Raw genomic sequence first — 25,808 nt, 5'->3', positions numbered from 1 at the left:
CTCTCTCTCTATATATATATATATATATGCCTGTGGCTGTGACAAACCCCTTGTGCACAGCTATGGCAATATGACACAGTGTTGCCCACATGGCTATTTCTACTATAACAGCTCATTTTTATCCATTATTTTGTCTTTGGGTCGTTTATTTCTCACAGATTTATTTTCTATCTAAATCATATAGATAAAGTAGCACAGTAAATATTATGTTTATATGAATGCATTAGTGAGAGCGATTGCATGTGTGAATTAATTCTACCTTGCAGCATCTCTGTAGTAGTAGTGATGCTGTGGGATTTAGTTATTAAGAAATATTTGCTTGAACTTTTCAGTTTCTAAGCTATTTTATTGAGGAATCAAAGTACATTGTTTACAGTACATTTCTTTGTAATTTTAACTGTTTGGAAATGGAGCGTAAATATGGAAATCCTTAAAATATTTATTATCCTGTTGCGCCCTCTATAGGACCAGTGACTAGTCCACGGCATTGAATTAGATTAGTACACACACACACACACACATTTATCTTGTTGATGTTATCGATTCATTTACATGAATTACATTGTATTCCTCAAGACTGTTTTGTAGAAATGCATTTTAGCAGTTTTAAAATAGCTTAACAACAACAACGGCAGCAGCAAAAATAATAAACTTTATAAAATGTGTCAAAGAAGTCTCATATGGCCAACTAAAAACAGAAATAACAGTAATAATGTGACATTTTATTATTTACTTTTTTATTTTTATTTTTTAGCGTGCACTTAAAACCGAGTCTGTCGTTTTAAATGGTCGTCGATGGGAAAAGAGACTTTACCAGCAAATCTGCCAGTAGGGGCTAACTAGGCAAACCTTAACCCATTGTAGTGACCTATAATTATTTGTAAATAAAATGTCAGATCTTGTGTGTAATTCGAACAGAACATGTGAATGCTGTTTATAGTATACATGCTATATTAAGTATAAATAGTACGCTAGTATGATATATCGAACATGACCACGGATTTCCAGAAGAGCTGCAGCTCGTTCTGAGAGACAGATGGAAGCAGTTCATAAGCACAGAAGCGCATTCAGTTTTTGGCGGGACTGGCCCTTTAAGAGAGACTCGGTCCTGGATTTTGTTACTCAGTAACACCCGTGTCATTTCACTATGGCGTAGGGGCTGTAAACTAACGCGGTGGGAAAAAGCGCGTCCTCTTTGAGAAAACAGATTTCTGTTAGGGATGATTTCGAATTTAGTTGAGTATTAACATTGAACGGATGGAGAAATGTGTGTACGCGCTTTAGTGATGCCGACTGGACGCAGACTATCCGATTTCAGTAACATGGACAGGATCAAACCGTCAAACCTCTTTCAAATACACCGTTTATCCTGTTAATCCGGAGCTGTTTAGGTTGAAATCATGTTGACAGGGTCCAAAACCACCTTTAAAGTGAGACAGATGGTTCCAGACATGAAGGTAAGCTTAAATACTAATGTACATATCCATCATTTATTTAGAAGTGTGTCATTGTTTTCTAATTTCTGCGTCGTCTAAGTAACGTTATAATATAAACATTGTATTCATATTAAAGTAAGCACGATTTTGGGAGGGTTTCGAACACGTCCTTGTGGATTCTATTTATTTTATCTGTCAGTTAGTTTATAACAGATGAGTAAATGTTTGTGCAACTTTCATGCAAATGTTGCTAGTCACTTTCCCAGAAAAACTAAATCCATTAAATTCATCATTTTACCAGAAAAAGGTTTAATGGGTGTAACCACAATCTGGTGGGAGTCAGTTTTCCATTAAAAAATAGTTACAAACTTTTTCTAAGAATGACTTATGTTGTCCTGCTAAAGAATCTGAGCTCAGCTTAGCTGGTTTTGGGACCTGAACTACATCGGTGCTTAGTATTTTTCAGATGCTGTGAGAATGATGGAATATACTTTTCTGTTCTATAATCTATCCTCCATAATATTGTATTTGGAAACTACCTTCACATCATTTCATTTCACCAGAAACTCTTTAAATGGAATAGTCCACAATCTGTGGTTGAGGAGTCAGTTTTTCCATTTAGGAAAAATATATAATAATAAAAGGAACAAGAAAACATAAATCTGCTTCAGTGGACAAGGAATGTCGGGCTGCTAGTATTTGTTACTTTAAAATGATGAAGCCTAAATATGTTGGAATAACAGAGCCTCCTTAATTGGACTCTCAGATGGGAATTCGGTTTCATTTTTTATCTCATAGGGTGTGGTGAATGTATTTTTATTTATGGATTTTTTTTAGTCATTCATAAAGCATGCTTGGAGACATAAATATGTTTTAATGTACTGTGATATTAAATAATTATTTAATATAAATTACACTTAATTTTTCTTTTAATTTAGTTAATTTAATATGAAGGTTGAGTATAAATTGCAATCATCTTTGGTTGTATAAAAAAGAACACTTTAAAAATGCTATAAAAATGTAAATGTTTAAATTATAATTTTTTTGTTTGTTTAGGATATTTACAGCATATTTACCTTTCACTTTTTTTTTTCTTTTGAAAAGAGCTGATCGGACATTCCTCCTAATATCATCTTCGTGTTTAATGTACGAAAGAAAATAATATATATTTTTGAATGACGAGAATGAGTAAATAATGACATTGTATTTATGGGAGAGCAAATAATCTATTATTTTTTATTTTTTTAAAGAGCTGATCGGACATTCCTCCTAGCATCATCTTTCTGTTTCATGCACAAAATAATATAACATACTTGTCTGAATGACAAGAGCATGAGTAAATGATGACAAATTTTATTTATGGGAGAGCAAGCCATCTATTTTCTATCTGCTATTGCTCACCTCTGCTGCATAACTTTTCTTCCCTGGCTATTTTAAGCCGCCTCGGGGGGAAACGTGGAGAGTGTGGAGGCCCCAATGTGCACAACATCTGGCTGTTGCCATGGAAACAGCCTACCTAGAGCTCGCTAGGAGTGGAGGTGGTGGATGGGTATTGCTGAAGTGTCAGACGTGACTCTTCCCTGCTTAGAAAATGAATTTTAATCGTGTAAATTGTGTGGATGGAGGCCTCCCAAGTTGGTGCATTTGAGACTGGGGCAATCTATGTTTTGTTCCAGTGCTGTAAATGAACAGATGGAGAAGGAATTGTGAATGTAGCAGTTGTGGCGAGACTTCACCACATTGGCTTTTTCATTTAAAACTCATTAAGTCAGTTCAAAGCAGTAACTCAGTCATAACAGAGATTTTCATAGCTGACATGACTCTTCAGACTCTTCAACTGGGCGTCTTGGGATCAGCTCTTCTGGAATGTCAATGGTTTAAAAAATACAGAAATACTCAGAACTTCCCCGATGGATCAAACTTCACACTGTGAATGCAGATATACTGCTGTAGAGCTCAGGGATATCCCATTCATTGTTGCTTGTTTGGTTGGAGTTGAATATGCCATGTGGCGTGTGTAATTACTTGCGTTTATGTTATCGAAGTGAACGGCGTCATCTGGATTCGGTGCAAAATGAGTGGTTGTTTAAATAAGAGATTTGCTGAAGGTTTGTTTTGACTTTAAATTATTTTAAAAGATGAAGCATAACATAAACACTGCTGTGGCACACCCTCTAATTAACCTTGGAGCTTTTCCTGCACTGCTTTTTTTAGATGTGGGTTTCCTAATAAGCTGCAGAAAGAGAATGACGACACCGAGGAAGATTTTATATGACAAAAACAGCTGGAACAGTGGTGGTGTGTGTTTATGATTCTATGTAAAACTAGATTAGTTTTGCAAAATAGCTTTGTTGAGAGTGATGCTTGCCAATCCTAAATCACTGTCGCAGTTTTAGGCTGTTGTGGTGTGGCGGTGCGCTTTTTAGTGTGTTGACATGCTGTTGCTAGGGTGTTCTGGGTTTCTTGCTGGCCCAAGGTCTCTAGATGTGGCTCAGGTCTGGTTTTGGACTTGATATTGATATTACCTTCAAGTGAAAATATTTATTTGAGATTTATCAAAATTGTAGTACTAGTGTTACATGATGAGGTATGTGCCAATGTGTATTATTTAGCGCGCCAAAACTTTATGAGCAGAAGTAATCAGTGTTATTTTAATTACTGCAATTAGGATTAGCATTTTAACCAAAAGTAAAAAAATAATAATAATAATAATAATTGTTTGAAATAAACAAACTGAAAGTGTTTACGTTAAAGTATTAAAAAATAAACAAATAAAATAAAACAAATAAAAATGAATAAGTGATAAATAGATATGTTTATAAATACAAAAAATAAATAAAGTGAAAACAAAAATCGAATTCAAAATATTGACAGTAACAATAATAGTATATGAATGATATTAAAATAACATTAACATTTTACATTAGTTTTTAAAAAATTGTATTTTCATTTTAATTTAACTGTTTTGTAATCTTATTTGTATGTTTTTCTAATTTTTAAGTATGTCTGTATATTTTTATAGTTTATTTATTTAGATTTATTTCATTTTTAGTTATTTTAGTACATCAAGTTAATCTAAATGAAAATGAAAAATGTTGCCTTGAAAACTAGCTTAAATAAGTTAGATGTTTATTACTACTTTATTTCAGAAAATGCTTATTTAATTCCAAGTAACCAAAATTGTATTTGTTTTGGTTTTAGCTAACCACAATGACCCTTGTTGTAATATTGATATTTCCTCGTTTTTGCACTAAGGAATGATGATACAAGATGTTTTGTTAAATTCAGAAAAGGCAGCGTCATGGCTAGACAAGAATGATTTTTTTTGAGAACAAAGGTGCTATATTTAACCATCTCAACTGACATACAGAGAAAATACTTCCAACGTTTTATACAAATAGATGCATTGTTCCCGTTTGTTGACATTTCTGTGCGGCAGAGAGATGCACGCGAAGAGCACATGAAAATAACGAGCCACCGAACAATAGCTCGGCTCTATAAAGCGATAGGTTTAAGCGTCCCACCGGGCCTCTAGTTGCCTCATTTAGCCCTAGATTGATGCTCCACACAAAGGCTTATTGTGCCTCTAGGCAATGACTAATAAACTTAACAGTGTGAGGTTTATATGGTGGCACAGTGCATTCCCACATTCCCATTGGACGTCTTGTTTCTGCGAGTCTGGCCTGACTGATTCGTGGGAGACGAGGCCTGTATGTTCCCTCAGCTGCATTCTCTGGCCACAGAAACCAGGGGAAGCCATAAGCAATGGGAACTGAAACGAGTCTTGGCTGCCTCGACCCTCAGAAGCTGAGGGGAAGGAGGGAGGGATGTGTTTAATGGTGAAGAAAGAGGCAATGAAAGAGAGATTACACGATAGCGGTGGCGACCATGTGACTGGGAGAACTGAACCCTCAGCAAAAATGTGCTACTGAGGTTTTTTTTTTTCCTTTTTCTTTCATTTATCTGTCCTGCACTTATTGCACATGTATTCACTTCCTCAGAGATGTTAAGCAGTCCAGTCCAGTATTTTTATTGTTCTGGTGGATTTTATTCTGGCTACCTTTTAGAGTCTACTATTTTGCGATTAAATGTACACACAACTAAAACTAATGAGCAAGCAATAAATAATTTTATACATGGTTAATATGCAGTATTTCCAAAACATTATGTGGGCAAAGCAACCTGTTTAATTTTTCTTCTCCCAGTCATTTCCTGTCCTTTCTCTATTAAGCATGGCTGAAACGTAACAAATTACTTATTTGTTTGTTTATTTGAAAAAAATAATTTGTATTAATATAATCCAATATCACGGATGTTTAATGTTAGTGACCAGCTAACAAGTTCTCAAATGGTACTAATGTAACTGTACTAATCTCTGTTCGACTTCTGTTCTACCCAGTAGTGAGTGACTCGCTAATGAAAGACGCTTTGTTATAAGTGAGTTGATAATATCAGCGCGTTTAATTTTAACCTACTTGTGTGGTTCAGTTGCTCAGTGGGAAATGAAACCTGAAAGTCTATTGAGAGTTTAATGCAATTTAAATATAGTCCCAGGAGCTGCTTTCAAAGCACTATTCTAATCGCTGCATATAAATGAAGGCCATGTTTCCTGTGACTGTATCAGAAGTTAAAGAAAATACAACTGTATGTTTGCATAGCGTGCATCAGCCAGACTAATGAATTGTTCAATGCTTTGAGATTTTTAACCAGTGTCTTCTTATTTATGTTAGTATGAGTCTGAACTACCTGTTTTCAAATATTTTTAGTTATTTTTGAAATGCATAAATTGTGCATAATAATGCGTATGTTGAACATCACTTGACCAAACAGGAAAACCAGTCTCGTTGCATCCGCTTTTTGAAGAATTAACAGCAATAAGAACTAATTGCGATATCTATGGACTTATCTGCAAAATTGGCTGGTCGTTATTTCTGCTGGAATTCTTTTCAATTTTAATATCCCAATGTTATGGAGAATAAATAATCTTTTAGATATCAATATGCATCAGTTATGATAAGCTTTGGTATCTCTTTTGAAGGCATCTTGAGTAAAACAACTGTATTTAATGAAGCACATAGAAAAGACCTGGTCCGGAAATTACGTGACCTGATTTAAAGAATGTATAAGTTTGTTGCACATATAACCCCTATTAATTGTATCATACTATATGACAACCTTCATTTGTTTATTATCTCTCTGTGTTTCTACAGGAGAGGATGATGAGCCACAGTAGCCTTCATGCACGCGGGAGAGATGTACTCGGCCTCTGCTGTTTGCCAGGTAAATCTCACAATGCAAGCTTATTTTTATAATATATTAACATTTATAACAGGATTTACCCTGTTATCATAATTATGCTACCATTCAAAAGTTTGAGGAATTTTTATTCACCCATTTATTATGTTTTTAATGCTTTTCTGCTCACCAAGTCTGCATTTATTTGATCAAAAATACAGTAATATTGTAAAATGTTATTATAATTTCAAAAAGGCATTTTCTATTTGAAATGTTAATTATTCCTAAATATCATCATTACTCCAATCGTCAGTGTCACATGATCCTTAGAAAATCATTCTGACATGCTGATTTGCTGTTCAAGAAACATTTCTGATTATTATCAATGATGAAAACAGTTGTTCTGCTTAATATTTTCATGGAAATCCAGAATTCTTTGATGAATAATAAATCCAAAAGAACCGTATATATTTGAAATTGCATTTTTTTTGTGTGTGTGTTTCTGTCACTTTTGCTCAATTTCATGTATCCCCGATGAATAAAAGTATTCATTTTTACAAAAGACAAGACAAAACAAAACAGTAGTGTAAGTTGAAGTAGTTCTGTCAGGAACCGTGTAGATGCAACTACTTTTAATTATGTATAGTCTGGAGCTTGTCAAACTACAGTTTCATAGTTAGTAAATGCAAATTTATTTAAATTATGAACTAAAATACTTTTATTAAACTAAAAAACATTAAAAGCATAGTGACTAAAATTTATTTTTGCTACAAAAAAAAAAAGTATAAGTAAAATGACATTTTAACGTGTGAAAATGGAATGATTCATTAATCATCTAATCGTATTGTTGAATCAGTTTAATGAATTGAATTAATTCACAAACAAAGCTTCCGAACCAAATGATTCCCTGAAATGAATCGTTCTTCCTAATGCCATCTGAGAGCAGGGACTGTTCTAATAGAGTGTGTTTGTTTTGTACAGTGTGACGTACAGAAACGGTGATGTAGGGTTTTGTCATGTGACTCCCCGCTCTTTCTTGGAAAAGCTACACTGTTTTGAAAACCTTCTGAAATGAGTAGTCACGTTAATAGCACCGCTGCTTTCAGGTAGTTGATCTCCGACAGGAAAAGACCTGGTCTGGTCTGGATGCTTGTGGTCCGTCTGCCTCTGTGGGTGTGAATGTCCTCAGAAAACAACAGCTCAGTGTGCAGAGTGTGTGTGTTGAAGCCCAGCAGCCCCTCGCCACAATCTCAGCATCAGCAGTGTGTTTAAGCAGCAGCTTTACTCAGGAATGTTGGCAGGCCATGAGTCCGACCTCATATCAGCACTTACACAGCATTGAGTGCTTCCCACCGCATCAACATTTAATAGAGCCGCTCACCTCAACGCTTCTCACACACTGCTCGGTCTTTGTTGATGTTCAGTGTGCATGGTCTCTGTTTGGACACCAAACACACACACCTGTCTATTTTCACTTTTCACTGTTTACATCTGTGAATTCAATTAAATTCTCAAGGACACTTAAAACAGTGCTCCCCAAAATGTTTTAATCCTGTAAAATGTCAATCTTTTCATCTTAGATTATTTTTTTATTTATTTTTTTTGTGTAAAAGCTATTTTTTGATTTTATATATATATATATATATATATATATATATATATATATATATATACACACACACACACAAAGCTACCGTTTGTGATAAAAACATAAACTTGACGACAGAAAGTGTCAAATTACTTTTGTATTCATTTTGAACAGGATCCACTATTGTTCAAAAGTTTGTTGTCAGTAAGGTTTTTTTATTTTTAAATTTTTTTTGCAAGGATGCATTAATTCGAATAGAAGTAAAACTACAAAAAATGTTTTAAATAAATGCAGTTTTTTTTTAATCCTGAAAAAATATTGTTTCCAGAAAAATATTGAGCAGCATTACGGTTTTCAACATTGATGATAATAAAAGAGTTTCTTGAGCAGCAAATCAGCATAGAATGAAGGCTGGAGTAATGATGCTGAAAAGTCAGAATAAGTTTTTTGTTGTTGTTGTTGTTTAAACAGTTTTTAAAATGTTTTAATGTTTACTGCTTTTAAATAAAGTCTTGTTGTGCGGAAGAGACTTCTTTCACAGATCTTTATACTAGTAGTACACTAGTGTACACACTAGTACAATATAGATATAAATACAGTAGTATTTTATAGGCTGTCTAGACAAGACAGCATACATATTACTGGCTGAATAGCAGTCTGAGGCAGCACATGTCATCATGACTTCTTCTGTTATGGGATCTTCATTCATTTGAATCCTGGATGTCTAAGGTATCGTGCCACAGTCTCATCCATTCACAGTGGTTTGAATATGGAGCGACAAACTCTGTTTAACCATTCAGGGTCACAGGGCTCACATTGCAGTGACCCGTGGGGACGCGCATGCTCTCATGGTCAGTACAGTCATGTGTATGACTCTACCTCCATCCGCACAATCTCAGATAACCCTCGGACGCAGGGCAGCGGAAACTGAATCGGTCCCTGGAGGTGAACAGGTCAGAGGAGATTGAAAGAGTAGATTATACTGTATATACTGCTGACAGCCTGCTATTTAAAAGAATGTATGTATTATGCAATGATAAATTATTCACACGTGTAGTACACTGCGTTGTTGTCTCATGACCTCATTATGTTTCAAGGTTGAATTGACAGAATGGCATCCAGTTAGCTTCTCAAAAACAGAATCAGAGGAATTTTGTAGTTTTTAGACCAGTTTGCATTTGCATTGTGTGATGCATTATTTTTGTGGCATGATTTGGTTGTATGCTGCTCATTTTTTGTCGGATGCATATAGAAAAATGACATTATGCATGATGCATACTGCAACAGTAGTGTGGTATTATGCAATGTTAGTGATTTTTTTATTTTTTATTTTGCAGTTTATTCCTGTAACTGGGACAAATAAGAGAAATGATGTGTAGAGAAAAAATATATAAATAATGTATTTTGAGATCTAGCAGCAAATCAGCAACCAGCAGATACTTTTTATGACCGTACCATGTATGTATGCTAGTGTTCATTTATTATTCATTTATTATTTTAGTTTTATTTTAATGAATTAATGTATTGCTTTTAATTACATATTTATTACTTTTAATTATTGATTTTTTATTGCATAATAATAAATCATATTTTAAAATGATTTAGTCTTTTTTTTTATCGCATTGGATTACATCTGCTGTTTATAAACCCAGGACTGTCCCAGTTTCTCTAAAAAACAAATTATCTAATATCAAAAAGTAAAGACATTTTCTGTGTCACTGACAGCACATTTTAAAGGAAGTGGTTTAAGCTGTTAGACCTTCTTTGCCTCACTGGTTTAAGTTCACTGTTACCTAGTAAAACCTTGCTGGGAGTGTCTTAACTGCAGGTTTATGAAATAATAAGATTGGTGTTTGCTCCGTTATCATTGGGAATGTGCGATGTGACCCTTCTTCATGGTTGCTTATTCACATGACGTCATGCAGTAGCATAAAACCTGGAACAAACTGGCTGATGTGTCCCGGAGAGGTTGGACCAACATGGAATAACTCTGGTAGTGCACGCTACTCTCGTCTGAAAGTGAAGTTTAATAGAAACCAAATGCTGACTAAAGCAAATCAAACTGCACATGTGGTTCAAATTAGCAAAGCAGCAACTCAGTGAAACTCAACACAAGCTGGGTGAAGTAGATTCAGGTTATTTCATTTTATTTTTAGATAAATTCAGAAAAAAAATATTTTGGCAAACTAAATTAATTCAGTATTTAAGTATTTAACATATATAAAAATTAACTTTCTGACTGACTATAATATAATGTATCATAATATAATATCATTTTTTGTTTTTGTTTTTTTTATTTTGTTATTAGCCATTTGTGTGAGTGTGTGTGTGGGTGTGTGTGTGTGTGTTTCTGTGTAGCTTTAATTTGAGCAATTTTAGTACTTATTTCATTAAGTAGTAGTTATTTCAGTAACTTGGCAACATTTCACATTTTTGGGGATTTTTAAATTTTATTATATTTTAGCTTTATTCTGACTACTGAAGGCAATTTTGAATAGTTTTAGTTTTAATGAAAAAGAAGAACACTGAAACGGCTAGAAACCTTGTGGAATGAAGTGTATATTCACTGTTCATGAAAGTGTCCAGTCAGTCCAGTGAGCTCTGTTTTTCTAATAGCACAGTAATCACCGTGACGGTCCAATCTCTCTGCTTCCGTCCTCTTCTCTCTGACATCTGCGTCCCATGATGCCTCAGGAATGAGCTTTGAGATCCAGTGCACCCTTGAGAGTCATAAATTGAAGAAACCAGCCTTTGAAAAGTGACCATAAGAGTAGCCTTACTCAGTCCACGTGAGACTGAGAGAGTGTTCATGCCTGACTTTAAGGGCCTCTTCTGACATTTGCCTTCACTTTTTATGATTGTGTGAGTTCTGTGTCAACAGAATCATAATTTCCCTCAGTCTGTTTTTAAAATACCGCATATCCTTTATATATGTGACTATAATAGCCTACAGAGACTTTAAAGTTTCCCTTTGAATTAAAAGCCAGATGTTTGAGTCATTCCTTCCACAGATCACACATGTTGCTATTGCTATAGTACACTTTTAGCATAATAGTAGCATATAGATGGCCTCCAAGCTAGCAGACATGGACTAAAGGCACGTGTTTTTCATCATGTGTCATTTGTTTTTGCAGGAGAGTGTGTGCTCCAGCGAGCCGTGCTGGTGAGGAAGAAGCTGTCTGCTAAGGAAGGAGGAGGCTGGTTGTCTGGGACTCTGTTCTGCACTCATTTCAGAGTTGCCTTCGTGCCTCAGGACAGCCAGAAACCTGACGTGAGTGCCACAGATTGCTGAGATGTTTCCGGAATGAGAATCCCAGTACTGTTTTTTCCGGGTAAAGTTGAGCCTCACTGTGAACCGTGAAGCGCTTCTGGCCGGCTCAAGTTCATAAAGTCTCTGGCAGACTAGTGTAACTCTTTGCAGACGTATTTATCCGGATGGCCTTCTTTTCTCTTTCTTCAGGATAACGCAGATCCTGTGATGCTCGGAGATCATGACGTAGCTCTCGCCTCCATAGATAAAGTTGTGGCAGGTGAGACAATCTCTACAGACAGATAAACAGATGCATATTTTTATGAAACCTATAAAGAATATGTCCAGGTCACTTTTTAACTATATGTTTTAATGCATATAAATGTGTGCTGTAGTGGGACCGTCTCGCACCAAACTAGTGACCCCTACCTGCTCTCTTAAATTCACCCCCGAGGAGCTGGTGTTGTACTGCCGAGACATGCGTGTCCTCTGCTTCCTGTTTGACAGACTCACGCCTGATACTCAAGCTGTGGAGGTTCGTCTTAATATAAGAATATAAGGAAAGTCTCTCATGCTCAGCAAAGCTGCATTTATTTGATCAGTATATGGTGAAAACAGTCAGCTATTATTGCAATTCAAAATAACTGTTTCCAACAGTTAAAATGTAATCCATTCCTGTAATGGAAAGCTTTACGCAAGTCTTCAGTGTCACATGATCCTTCAGAGATCATTCTGATTTCTGCTCTATTTCAGTGTTAAAAACAGCTGTGCTGATTAATGCCTTTTTTGAGGATTTTTTGATGACTAGAAAGTTCAAAAGAACAGCTTTTATTTGAAGTAGGAATCTCTTGGAACTTTTATAAACATCTTTACTTCCACTTTTCAATTTAATGCACCCTTGCTGAATAAAATAATTAATTCCTTGAAAAAAATCTCCAAACTTTTGTGTGGTAGTGTACTTGTGCAAGTGTGCAAATGCAGATGTATAGTTTTTGCAAATAAGACCGGAACAATAGTAGTTAATTTCATGCTTTTAAGAGCCAAACTGAATTGTATTCAGGCAAATTATCTACTAATTATATATATATATATATATATATATATATATATATATATATATATATATATATATATATAATTCTGAAAACATGGCTATTTATGAATGGCCATCAGTGGAGAAAGATGTTTTTTTTAACCATGAGTCCCCAGTGAGGTCATGCTTAACCATCCAAACTGCTGACTTTGAGCTTGAAGTATTTACTTTTATAATACATTATTGTGGAGTGTGTTTCAAGCTTTTGGTCATCATACTCTATTCCAACTTGCTTTCAGATCACATATACCATTGCTAAGACCTATCAACCACTGAAACCTGGAACCATCCTCTCCTTCCAAAATGCTGCTTTGGGTAGTACTGGTGAGTAATTGAGAATCAATGCAAAAATCCATAATGACAGTGAGAAGATGGCACACATACATCGCCCAGGCATCTGTCTGATGTGTTTGTTTGGTTTTCTTGAATCTTAGTTTTGCTCATCTGCAATGTAACTCCACAACATTCCTCGAGGGTTGCCAGCAGATGTTTTTGCAGTATTTATAATTTTGAATAATATGTGGTTGTTGTTTTTTGTTGTTGTTTTTTTAAGTTGTTTATCTTATATTAGCGTATGGTAATTAAAATGTGACATATTCCAGATGACACACTTTTTACTAGATAGCTTGGTGATAATGTTATGTTTGCTACTGGTATGAACATACATTTCAAGTACAAGTGCACAAACGAGCAGGGATTTATTCAGTTGATTCTGAGCATCAGTAAGTGAAGGAATGAGTTTTAGATCAGTAATATAGTTATAGGTAGGGGTGGGCAATACATTGTATTATTAAAAGTACATGTATGAATTAAAATTTAGTAAATAGTTGGGACTTGTTACATTATATTTATGTTTAATTACATGGATGAATATAAATGTAAATGTTTTTTTTTTTTTTTTTTTTTTTACTTGTGGTCATTATTATTTTTGATAATAATCTTTACTTTTTGCATTGAACATATTGAATCTACTAAAATAAATGGTTACATTATATTAAAAAAACCTGTTTTTTAAAGTGATTTCAGAGCAAAATATTTTAACTTATATTGTCAAAAAGCTGAAGAATATTGGAATATTATTATTTTACCCCCATCTAGCTTTGTGGTCCACACATATTAGAGATTCAAATGAATCATAGAAGGAAATGTGAGCTAAGTCACGTCTCTGAGAGGGAAAGTGACCGGTAACCAGATGAATAATGGAAAGTAATCTGAAACAAGTCACCTTCCAGCCCTTTTTCAACCTTGTCAAGGTTTGTTTGTAGTCTGTGCATGTTCATTGCACCAGTCCAAATTGAGTTCGCAGCTCTCAGGAGGTTTTGCACACAAACCGGATCTTGTAATCAATCCAAACCTTCAATGCTTCCCTATGCTGTCTATAGAAATGAAGCAGTTCCTAAGCAACAGGCGGCGTGACCCTAACATGAACTGGTTCGAGTGTTCGATGGGATGGGAGCAGGAGCTGGAGAGGACAGGTGCCAGCGGCTGGAGGGTCAGCTCTGTCAATGACCGCTTTGAGATGTCCACCAGGTAGAGCTCCTCTTTCAGACCTCCGGAGCTCAGTTTAGCTTTGACATTAGAACACGTTTTTCTGCTTTTTAGACACGACTGATATTCATTGTCCCATGACAGCTTTCTAAATGCTTTTCCCACACATACATTCTGATGAATAACATATTGTGTGTCCAAAATAACATACTACTATACTATTATGTCATTTTAGCAGTATGCAAATACACAAAATGAACGGAGGTAACATAAGCTGTGATTTTTTTTAAGACATTTTAAACAAAATTGTACCAAAATAACCACATTTCAATATTATAACTGGCCATCTCTTGCTGATTTTCATGTTGCAGTTACAGTTAGTAATAGGACAGTGTATATTTTTACATATTGCGAGATTGAGATTGACATTTATAATATTACACAAGATAAAAAAAAAAAAATTTACTTTCAAATGATCAAAACACATCCTAAAACAGCATCATGCCTTCCACAAAAATATTAAGCACAGCACAAAAATGTAAAACACTGATTATATTAAGGAATATTTTTTAAATAAATTACATTTTAAAATATATTCTCATTCTCAATACTCATTGGGAATTGTATTAATATTTCATAATAAATGTCATAAATCACAAATGTCTTCTTTCAAAACATAAGCCCAAACTTTTGAATGGTAGTTTAGAAATGTAAGGCTGAATCTATTTGAGCTCTCCACATGATCTCATGTTTGCAAAGCGTGTCCAATCATAGGCACATCATATTATTCTATGTGGAAACTATTCCCATGTTTTTTCCTCCTGTGTTCTTCCAGTCTGCCCAGATTCAATGTGGTTCCTCAGAGGGTCCTGGACACCGAGCTCAAGAAAACATTTGCCCACTTTAACGAGGGCCGCATCCCAGTGAGTTCATTCTGACATCCCGCTACAAAACAAGACTTTTAAACATGACATTATTTACTACTAAGATAAATGTTCCATAATGGAATGTTCCTAAATTTTGTTTTCATAATATTTTATAATGTTACCATAATTTAAATGTAAATAGTTTTTAATCCAGGCTACCAAAATGACCCAAAACCTTCTTCTCACAAATCAAACACTTAAGGAAGAAAATCAGATCCTACACAACATTATTTCCCACAAAATATTCGGTTCAACACTCATCATTCCAAACCTCCTCTAAAAGACTTTCTCTCTACAGTGGAACTTCTGTTTTGACTTTCTTTGAAATCTCTTTCTTTGTTCAACAGAAGAAAAAGTCATGCATGTTTGGGATGACATGATTTTCATTGAAATTCCCTTGACCAAAGTCAAATATCGTGAATGCTTTTTATGTCCTTAAATGAATAGTTAGTAATAGTTCCCAAAGTATATGTTGTTGTTTTTTTTCATGCAGCAAAAAAATACATAAAATCACCATAAGAGTAGTTCATATGATGCACTAAGTACTTTGAAGCAATTCAATAGCTTTGAGCATGAATGTTCATCTTCTGGATAAATTCCAGTGCTGTGAAAAAGTGTTTGCTCATTCCTGATTTCTTCTGTTTTTGTGTATATTTTATACTAAATTGTTTCAGCGATTTTCAGTTTTTTTCTTCAATAAGTAACATGTGTTTTACATTTCATTTGAAGATCTAAACATATTTGGTATGGACTAGACACAAAAACTGAAGACGTCAAGAAGGATGCAAATACCTTTTCACAGCACTGCTTGTAATACTGTATGTAAAAAGCATTTTTATATGGAAGCATATTTTATGATTTATAATATGTCATTTAACTTTCCTCAGCGCTGGTGCTGGCGGCATCCGCATGGCAGTGACTTACTACGAATGGCCAGCTTCCAAAATAACATCTACCACGAGAAGGACGACATCAGGTTTGTCATTTCTTATTTTCTAGATAAATTAGACGTTCATTAGCAGCGGTTGAGCATTCGTTACTGAACGGAGCTCTTGTCGTCTGTGAGCTACAGGAATCTGGAGTTGGTGCTCTTCGGCGGACAGCAGCTGTGTGTGATTGTGGATCTGGGAGAGGAAATGGCGTCACCTGCAGACATCCAGCTGGCTCACACCAGACTCCGGACACTTTGTCTGGGCGGTGGGTCATTTTACTTGATTTTTGATGGCCTGATGATACCCTGGTTCCAAAACCAGCTTCAATTTGCAGACATGTTGTTGCTGTTCCAACAAACTCAGACTGAAGATGGTGGCCAGGCGAGCTTGATGGGTACAGCAGCACATAAGCATCCAAAAAGCTCTTTTTCAGGGCATATTAAAGGATTCATTTTTTCACAGAAAACAAAACGGCTCTATAAAATATTCATAAAACTAGTTTGTTCTTCACACAAACCTGTTGTATGACTTGTGTGGATGTTTTTCGTTTTTGAGTTTAGTACTTTAAATTTGAACATTTTGAATTGAACAATTGGAATGATTGGAATCGGAGCAATGTCTTTTCTCTTTTGAGGTTAAATGCTGTGACCTTTTTTGTGCAACAGCTGTTTTGAGACTTGGGTGTGGATTTAAAGATTTTGTATGCAGAGGTCAAGAGCTTCTGATAAATTTTAGTCATAGTCCCAGAGATACAGACTTGTTGTTTTGTCTGGCTTCACATTCCTCCTGTGGTTGAAGCCACACTGGCCAGAAGCATTCCTCATAGTGCTGCGAGTTCAAAGAGCAGCTCGCTTAGTCCCACTATGGCTGACCAGATTTTTGTCTCTCACATTTTTCTTTAGTGTGCTGCATTTTTCTATTGTCTGTTGTGTGATGCTAATAAATACTGGAAAATTGCAACTGGTTCTGAGTATAAGGAATTAACAGAATGACATTTCAGCCATTATGAGATTGGGCCCATCATGAAATCAAAATATTCTTTATTATAAAAATAAATGGCAGTAAAATATTAATAATTTTTGAACCGTTTTAATATGTAAAATTTAATACAAGTGTTTCTTTTCAACAGTTTATGCATGAGTTGTTTGCTATAATTAAAGGTTATGTATTAATATTTATTTATTTGCCACATTTGTTGCATGTGTGTTTTCTTAGTGTTGTTTCACATAATACAATTTTATTATAGTTATTTATATCTATTTATTTTTTAGCCACATTTGTTGCATTTTATTATTTATGAAAATAAATATTTATTTTTATTGGAGTTTGATGTAATTACATTGTATTATGTAAAATGATTTTAGATTTATGTTTATGCATTATGCTTATATGTAGCTATTGACCAGTATTGTTGTTGTAAAGTTTTCAAATGTGTTGATCAATAAAATGTATTTTTGTCTCTCTGCCCTACAGATATTTCATCATCTGTATCAGTACCTGATGACAAGTGGCTGTCCACTCTGGAAAGCACCCACTGGCTTGACTATATACGGTATATTTGTGCATGAATACAAATAGTGATCTTTTAAACTATATAACAATATTTGGATGCATCATGTAGAAATCTTTTCTCTCTTTTGACAACATTTGTTTTCTGGACAAAATACCACTCCCACTTTTTCTGCACCGTAGTATGTATACTGTGAAATGCATCTTACCCACACTTAAGAGCATACGGCCTCCCACAATTCAATGCTCTAAACTTTAACCTAAATTTTTAGCATTGTGTATTTGATGTTGCCTTCATCATTGTATCCCGCTGTGTGTGTGTGTGTGTGTGTGTGTGTGTGTGTGTGTGTGTGCTTTGCCCTGCTGTGTTTGATGTGATTGTCTCCACAGGTGCTGTCTGAGAAAAGCTGCAGAGGTGGCTTGTTTGCTCAGAGGAGGTCACATGACTGTTGTTCTCCAAGGTTAGTCAAAACTGATCATTAACGGCCATCTGACCCGACTCTGAACTTTGCACCCTCCTAGCACACAATGATTCATGTGTGTCTTTACTGTTTAAACACATCAAATCTGTGCTGAATACAGTGAGAAAATCAGATGGTAATATAACCTTTGGCCTTTACGTGTACAATACTGGGTCAATAAGATTTTGTTATTATTATTGTTATTATTATTAATAATAATAATTTTATTTAGCAAGGATATATTAAATGGATTAAAAGTTAAAGTAAAGGCATTTATAATGCTCCAAAAGATTTCTATTTTATATTAATGTTGTTCTTTTAAACTTAATATTCATCAAAGAATAGTGACAAAAAAGTTTTACAGTTTCTACCAAATGATATTAAGCAGTGCAACTGTTTTCTACATTTTAATATTTTTTCTGGAGATTCAACAGTTCTTTTAAATTATATTATTTCACAATATTGCTGTTTTTACTGTATCAAATACAAACAAAAGAGACTTCATAAACATTAAAAAAAAACATCAACGCTGAACTTTTGAGCAGTAGTGTAAATGTGAATTTTTTACTTTCATACTAATCTTTTAAGTGTATTCCCATTCTCACAAGTTATTTCAGTATGGAAGAAAATATACTACTATTTTAAATTTGTGAGTTTTAGGCTTTCTTCATATTGCAAATTCTTTTTCGAAGCCGATCTTGATACTGCTTGAAATCTGTCCCATAAGTGCATTTCTAAAAATCTTTAGAGATCACATTTCAAACTACACAAGATTACAGTTTGTAACAATGGGATTTAATCTCTTTTTAATGACACACTCTTAGCAGAAGTTAAAACGTACCACACAGTTGTGATTTATTGTTTTTCCAAACCCATAAACCAACAAACATCTGGCAGTGCCCTTCAATTCTTTAAATTCTTATTTCGTTTTACAGTCCTCTAAAGCGTTTGTTTTCCTCCACGTAACCCGCAGCTACCCTGCCATATACATCAATATTCTGTGTTTCTTGACAACCAGTGAATAACGTCAGGAATGGGTTTCTCAGATGAGGCTGACGCACCCATCTATCACTGTAAAACCTGTTTGCCACATGTGCTCTGAGCAGAGACGCTGAGAAAGCACCGCGAGAGGGCGATGAAATCCCCTGATCCACTGATTTACACATGCGTTGTGTTATGGTCTGTTTCCTCAGAGCCGGAGGATCGAGACATGAACTGTGTGGTCTGCAGTCTGGTGCAGGTGATGTGTGACCCTCACTGCAGGACCGTGGCTGGATTTCAGGGCCTGGTTCAGAAAGAGTGGATCACGGCCGGACACAAATTCCTCAGCCGGATCAACTATCACAGAGAAAGTGATAAAGAGGAGGTAAAAGAGTGAGAAAATGCTCTGTTCTGTAACGCACACACATATAAAATGCATCAAAACATTTGCAGTTGGTAAGATTTTTTTTGATGATTTCAAGGATGCATTTATTTGATCGCACATACAGTAAAAACAGTAAATACTGTGAAATATTTGTTACAATTTAAAATAACCATTTTGTATTTGAATTATTTTTAAGATCTAATTTATTTCTGTGATGCAAAGCTGCATTTGTTTTAGCTGAAGCTGAATTTGAAGCTTTAGTTTCCATATGAATTGTTCTAAATGAGTTGTGTGATGTACCTTGTTCTCCGGCAGGCCCCTGTGTTCCTGCTGTTTCTCGACTGCGTATGGCAGCTGTGGGCGCAGTATCCCGCGCGCTTCCAGCTTACTGAAGACTACCTGCTGGCTCTGCATGACAGTGTGCACCTTCCTCTCTTCAGCAGCTTCCTGGCCAACAGTCAGAGGGAGAGATGTCGCCGTTCACAGGTATACACAAAACACTAACTACAATAGAGCTACAGTATTTAATGCAGCAATGTTTTTGCCTTAGGGGTTAATTTGACAATATTATCATAAAATTGTACATTATCTTCCTTTTGCATAGCTACTTAGATACATAAACTACCAGTAAGATTAAGCAAGGAGGCATCACATTGGGCAAAAATAACAGAAAATACATTTATAATGTTACGCTTAATGAATGTCAAGCTTATAATGTTAAAGCTGCAGTCGGTAACTTTTGACGCTCTAGCGGTTAATAAACAGAACTGCTTGTGTCTTGCGGAAGAACATTGTAGCCGGAACTACTTCTCTCTGTTTATTCCTATGAAGAATCACAAAGGTACTGGGTTACTCCGCCGCGGTACCCCCGAAGCAATCTAAAATATAAACCGAATATAAACACTTATCAGAAATGTACCCTAATGATTCAGGACAGGCTAAAAACACGGTTTGGAAAATGGATTCATGGTGTACTCGCTTTTTATATACATTTAGTAAATCTTGAACACAAAAAAAAGTTACAGACCGCAGCTCTGATTGGTTGTTTCTTACCGGGAGCGATGAATTTCTGCAAATGGCAATAGGACCACTGGGAGGAGCCAGAGGAGCTTGATTTTTTTTTTAAAGGATTATCTATCTCATATTCTAATGTCATGACATAATGACAGGTTTCACAAATACATTTTTACAAAAGTTACCTACTTCAGCTTTAAGCTTGTGTGTGTGTGTGTGTGTGTGTGTGTCTGGAAGTTTTGCTGATTCACGTGTTCATCTATCAGCCAAAACAACCGATCTGAAGTGTGTTTCCCTGCAGCATCTTCCCCAGAGCTACACCCCAGTGAACGGTCTGAGGGAGTTGCCCATGGGTTCCCCAGAGATGCCGGTAGACCCACCTTTCCCTCCGGTGTGGGACTGGGCCCTGCAGTACAGCGCTCAGAGACGAGCCCGCTTCACCCAACCTGTGTCCCAACCCGCCTGCCCTCCACCCGTCCTCAACGGAAACCTTAACACCAACCTGGAGCGCAGCTGGGTAAGAATGATCTACTGAGAGGACTACACTAACGGTCCCACTTCAGCAAGGATACATTCATCCTGTGTAGGAATGGAGATCTGGGCTGCTAATCAAAAGGTTATAGGTTTGAATCCTACTAGTGCAATCTGAGACCCCAAAATAAAAATGGAACTTAATTTAATCACCCTCATGCCATTCTTATCCTGTTTTTATTTTATTTCTTTTGTGAAACATTTTTTTTTAAGTTGCAGACAAGCTTCAAAAAGCACCAAAAAGTTAGTCAATATTACTATTAATGCTGTTATTTTGAACTTTCTATTAATCAAAAACCCTCAATGTTTCCACGAAATATTATGCAGCGCAGCTGGAATAACGATGCTGAAAATTCAGCTTTGCATCAAAGGAATAGATAACATCCTAAAACATATTTAAATGGAAACTTTATGAAGAATATTATGAAATATTACTGTTTTTACCATATTTTATCAATTACATGCAGCCTAAAAACATAAATACTTCTTATTGACCCCAAATTTTTGAGTGGTAGTGTACAAGTCACCATCCAAGACAATAATAGATCATAAAACAGGTTCAGAATGACATGAAGCTGAGAAACCGGTTCCTCCTGAGGGATCGTCCCTGTAATAACTGCAGTAAAACATCAGATATGACTATTCATTTCCTTCTTCCCTAACAGAGAGGAACAATATTGAGTAGGGAATTGATAGTACAGGACAGAGAAATTAATTATCAGCTAACAGGCATTGCTTGTGTCAAGTTAATGATCATTGATTCATGTTTTCTGGGTTGCCCTAGATGGCTGGAAATTAAAAGGGAGGTTCTTTAAAAATGAGGCCAACTAATAAACCTTTGCCAAAATTAGGTCGTTATTCTAATCGGGCTGTCAACTGACTGTACCGCTTCATTAGCCTGAGTGTGTTAAAACTGTTTATTCTCTCTCTCAGCACAATGATGGACTGCCAGGCTCTGTGTTCCTGTTGTCCCGTAGCACATTCTCCCATCCCTCCAACCTGCTCCCCTGGAGGAGCGGAAACTCTGGCTCATACTGGAAGAGCCACCGCAGGGCTCCTTCATCTGAGAGTCTGTCTGGACTCGAGCGTCTCATCCGAGCTTGTTCACTCTCTGAACCCTCAGAGAACCCCTCAATCCTCCACGACCCGTACGAGCCCCTGCTGCCCCTGCTCTTGGGACCCTGCGTCAGAGTATGGAGGGGCTGCTATTTACGGGGCGCACTACACGCTCAGGTACACTGTGATTGGGGTTTTGTTCTTTCCACTAGGTTGCATATTTAATGTATGCAAATCATCAAAATACAGTAAATAAAAATTGCTAAACTTTGTTTTTTATCCTAAGTTTTCTTGAAAAGTAAAGAAATCGCCACTTTCAGGGGAATTAGTGCAACATATTTAAGATTGTATGTACTGTGAAAGCCACTTGGATTTTTGTATGGATGGAAAGATGGACGGACTGATGGATGACTAAACAGATTGATATATGGGTGGATGGATGGACAGATAGATAGCTAAACAAATAGATGGATGGATGGTGGATGAAAGGATAGATAGATGCTAAAAAAATGGATGGATGAATGGATGAATAGACATATGCCTAAATGGATGGATGGAAAAATGAGTGGATGGACAAGACAGATGGATGGCTAAAAAGTTAAATGTACTGTATGGAAGGATGGCTAAAAGGATAAATGGATGGATGGATGCATGGACAGACAGGTGGATGGCTAAACTGATAGATAGATGAATGGATTGATTGCTAAAAAGATGGAAGGATAGATGGATGGCTGAACAGATAAATAGATGGCTAAAAAGATAAATGAGTAAACTGAAAAAAAGATGGATGGATATTTGATTATTGAATACATGATGTTTAACATCCTCACGTTGTTGATGGCTTGTAATAAACAAGTCAATTGTATAATATCGGTCTCTCTCTCTCTCTACTTCCTGTAGGCTTTCTCCCACCCCACGTCTTCCTGCAGTCAGCATCCATTAGATCAGCTAGCCTGGGAAGTGCAGCAGCTCCGAGAGAAACTGGCTCAGGCTTCTCACAGACGCCCCGAGAACCAGACTAAACGACAGGAGCCCCGCCGGCTGGAGTCCAACCTCAACCAGAACGCCAACAATGGGACCTTCCTCTTCTCCTCTTCCTCTAGATCATCTCAACAGCAGCCGCCGGCGTCCAGCCGAGGTGCAGCCCACTCCTCCGTCCCTCCCAGAGCCCAACGGACTGCATCTGATCCGTCCAGGCCTGCGCAGAGGAATAACGGCAAGCACACGTTTCTGTTTGGCCACCAAGAGCCACAATCAGGGCAGCATTACATTCCCTCCCCTAGTGCCAAACTTCCCAAACGCCCCGGAAACTCACACTGATCTTTTGGAAGGAAAGAAATGCCCCCCTCTGGTGTTTGTGTTACTAAAACAATTAAATACGGTACAAAGCAGAACCTAGAAATCTATAGCACAGAAATCTATGTGCACTTGAAAAAGCACAGATTGACATAGACGTTGTTTGTATAAGTAGCTATGTAAAGTTTAGCATTAAATAGGCTAGCAAAAAAGCTAGCATCAATTCTTTCTCTGTTGTGTTTTGATGAGATAATTTAACTACAAAAGCTAGTTCAATAAAAATAAAGAATCTTATTTATTCATCCTCATGTTGTTCCAAATGTATACTACTACTTCTGAAGTCACGATTTTGTGTGAAAATAAAACAAAATTTAAGTCTAAATGGTTAATTTTGAAGTTTAAAAGCTCGTAATTTGCATGTAAAACTGATTATTTATCTTGTGTTCCATGAAAAAAATAAAATTAAAAAGACATTGGTATAACATGAGGGTGACTAAATAACAGAATTTGCTATTATTTCAAATAAAAATTGTAGCGAAGCAGAGTGCTAGTAGCCTACATGTATGTTGTCTGCATGTGAAATGTTATGTGTCTGAGGTTCATGCCAAAATATTGATTTGATAACTTAATGTGTTGATAAAGAAACAGTTTTAGCTTAATGTAGTTTGTGCATGTAGCAGTAGTTCATGGTACATAGGCTAGTAAAATAGCGATTTGTGTTTCCTCAACCAAAAAGGCGGGAAAATGGCTGCTAGCACGCAACCGAGGTTTTGCAGTTCGTTGAACGGCCACAAGATGGACACAAAATAATCTTCAGCCTCCCTGTTGAATGCAAATAATACAAAATGCTGTCTTGCCTCTTAATATTTACAAGCAATGGCACAATACTGTTAAGTGTGTTATGCATTTTTTTATTCTATTAAGTATTAATACAAAAATAGAAGAGAAATGGAGACTAGATGCAACATCAGTGAAATTACAATTATTTATATGCTGCCTCTGCCGTTTAAGTGGATATTTAAGTCTTACTAATTCATCTTTATGAACGGGGATGTGTTTTTAAAATCAATGTATGTATAAGGAAGGACAAAAAAAAATAGCACTCATGTTGAAGGACATTTTATATTGTCATTGTTATGTTTGTATCTTCTGCGCATTACTCTCTTCGTTTTCAATCAGTTGAGTTCCAGGACTTCTTTCAAAATGTTTTTTTTTTTTCTTTCCTGTGGATGTTTTTTGTAAGACTGACCGATTTTCTACAAATTAAGTGTTCAGAACTGCTCATTCTGTTAACAGTTGACCCAAAAAGGAAAACTCTCATTATTTACTCATCCCAATGCTGTTGTTTTTCCTCTTAAAAATTTATTTTAATGTTCTGAGCAAGAAAAAAAACAGCATTTGGGAGAACATAAATGTGACGTTCTCAATTTTTAGGTGAACTATTCCTTTTAGGTTTGATAGAAAGCTCTGAAGCTCCTTAGTGATGTGGCTTACAAGACAAGACGGCTTCAGATCTGTCCTTGTGAGACGTTCTTCCTCAAAAAAGCATTGCGCCACTAATGTCTGACAACAGTGACGTTCTAAAATTGAGAGAGTAGCTCCAGAGGTTTCTGTCCTACTTATATTTCCCCTACGGGGAAAAGGTGCTGAAAACGTTAACATACGGTACGGTGTTGAGATTTCATTCTATTGTCTCGCTCTCACATCAGCAGGAGAAATGGACTTGAAATATCTTGCATCAACATATTTCACAAGACTGAATTGAAGCAAAAGTTTATTTGATGGCACAAGAATTGCTTGCATGTCTTGAAATGACCCAATGCTTGTGCCTTAAAACTGATTCCAGTTGTTTTGTATTTTTCATCCTTGCATCTGCCACAGGGACGAATCATTTCCTATTCTCATGTTTTTCATCCCTTATTCTTTTGTAACAACCTTGATTGGCACATTTTAGATAAATAAATACATATTATAGCTCGTAAATACAACTGTTTGATGGTTTTCTTAACATTTGTTATTCCGGCTTATTAATAATATATGACAAATGAGCCAAATAGTTCTGACATACTTGAGTCTTATCAAAATATAGATATTTAGAACATGAGCACTTTTACAAGAAGCATTACAAGAAGTTACCAAATAAAATAATGTTCACATCAACAGCGCTCATTACAAAAATAAATACACACTCAGGTAGGCTTTACTACTCGATATCATGTGGCATTAAAAACATCAAATACAGCAAAATACCAATTGAATCTACTTTCTGTGAAAGTCAGTAGTTTGTTTACATCACTTCCACCAGTAATGAAGTAAAATACTCTTTAACATCATCTTACTTTTCCTCAGTTATGGCACTGGAGAGCATAAGAAACCTATCAAATGATTCCCTTACAATGGTTTACAAAGGGTTAAAGTAACAAAAAAAAAACACTTAATGATAGACTTGTTTCTTACAACTCACTTCATAATACATTAATTGATGAACCGGAGTGGTGTGGATTATTGTGATGTTTTTATCAACTGTTTGGACTCTCATTCTGACGGCACCCATTCACTGTAGAGGATCGATTCGTGAGCAAGTGATTTAATACTAAATTTCTCAAAATCTGTTGTGATGAAGAAAC

The 25,808-nt window shown here is 36.0% G+C and overlaps 1 protein-coding gene across 1 annotated transcript; it reads left to right on the top strand.

Annotated features, from left to right (window-relative positions):
* Positions 1-1,108: 1,108 nt before the first annotated feature.
* On the top strand, positions 1,109-25,159 carry mtmr11 (myotubularin related protein 11). Its single transcript, XM_026283283.1, has 17 exons — positions 1,109-1,457; positions 6,647-6,716; positions 11,394-11,530; positions 11,720-11,789; positions 11,905-12,044; positions 12,842-12,926; positions 13,985-14,132; positions 14,926-15,013; positions 15,904-15,992; positions 16,089-16,213; positions 17,422-17,500; positions 17,848-17,918; positions 19,112-19,284; positions 19,600-19,770; positions 20,600-20,815; positions 21,763-22,062; positions 22,786-25,159. Exons 1-17 carry the CDS (start codon positions 1,401-1,403, stop codon positions 23,203-23,205), a joined length of 2,439 nt encoding a protein of 812 aa, XP_026139068.1. The 5' UTR covers positions 1,109-1,400; the 3' UTR covers positions 23,206-25,159.
* Positions 25,160-25,808: the final 649 nt, after the last annotated feature.

Source organism: Carassius auratus, chromosome 16 (assembly GCF_003368295.1).
Source record: "Carassius auratus strain Wakin chromosome 16, ASM336829v1, whole genome shotgun sequence".
Lineage (NCBI taxonomy): Eukaryota > Metazoa > Chordata > Actinopteri > Cypriniformes > Cyprinidae > Carassius > Carassius auratus.
The sequence above is the reverse complement of the archived record's forward strand: the minus strand, read 5'-3'. Positions and strand labels throughout refer to the sequence as shown.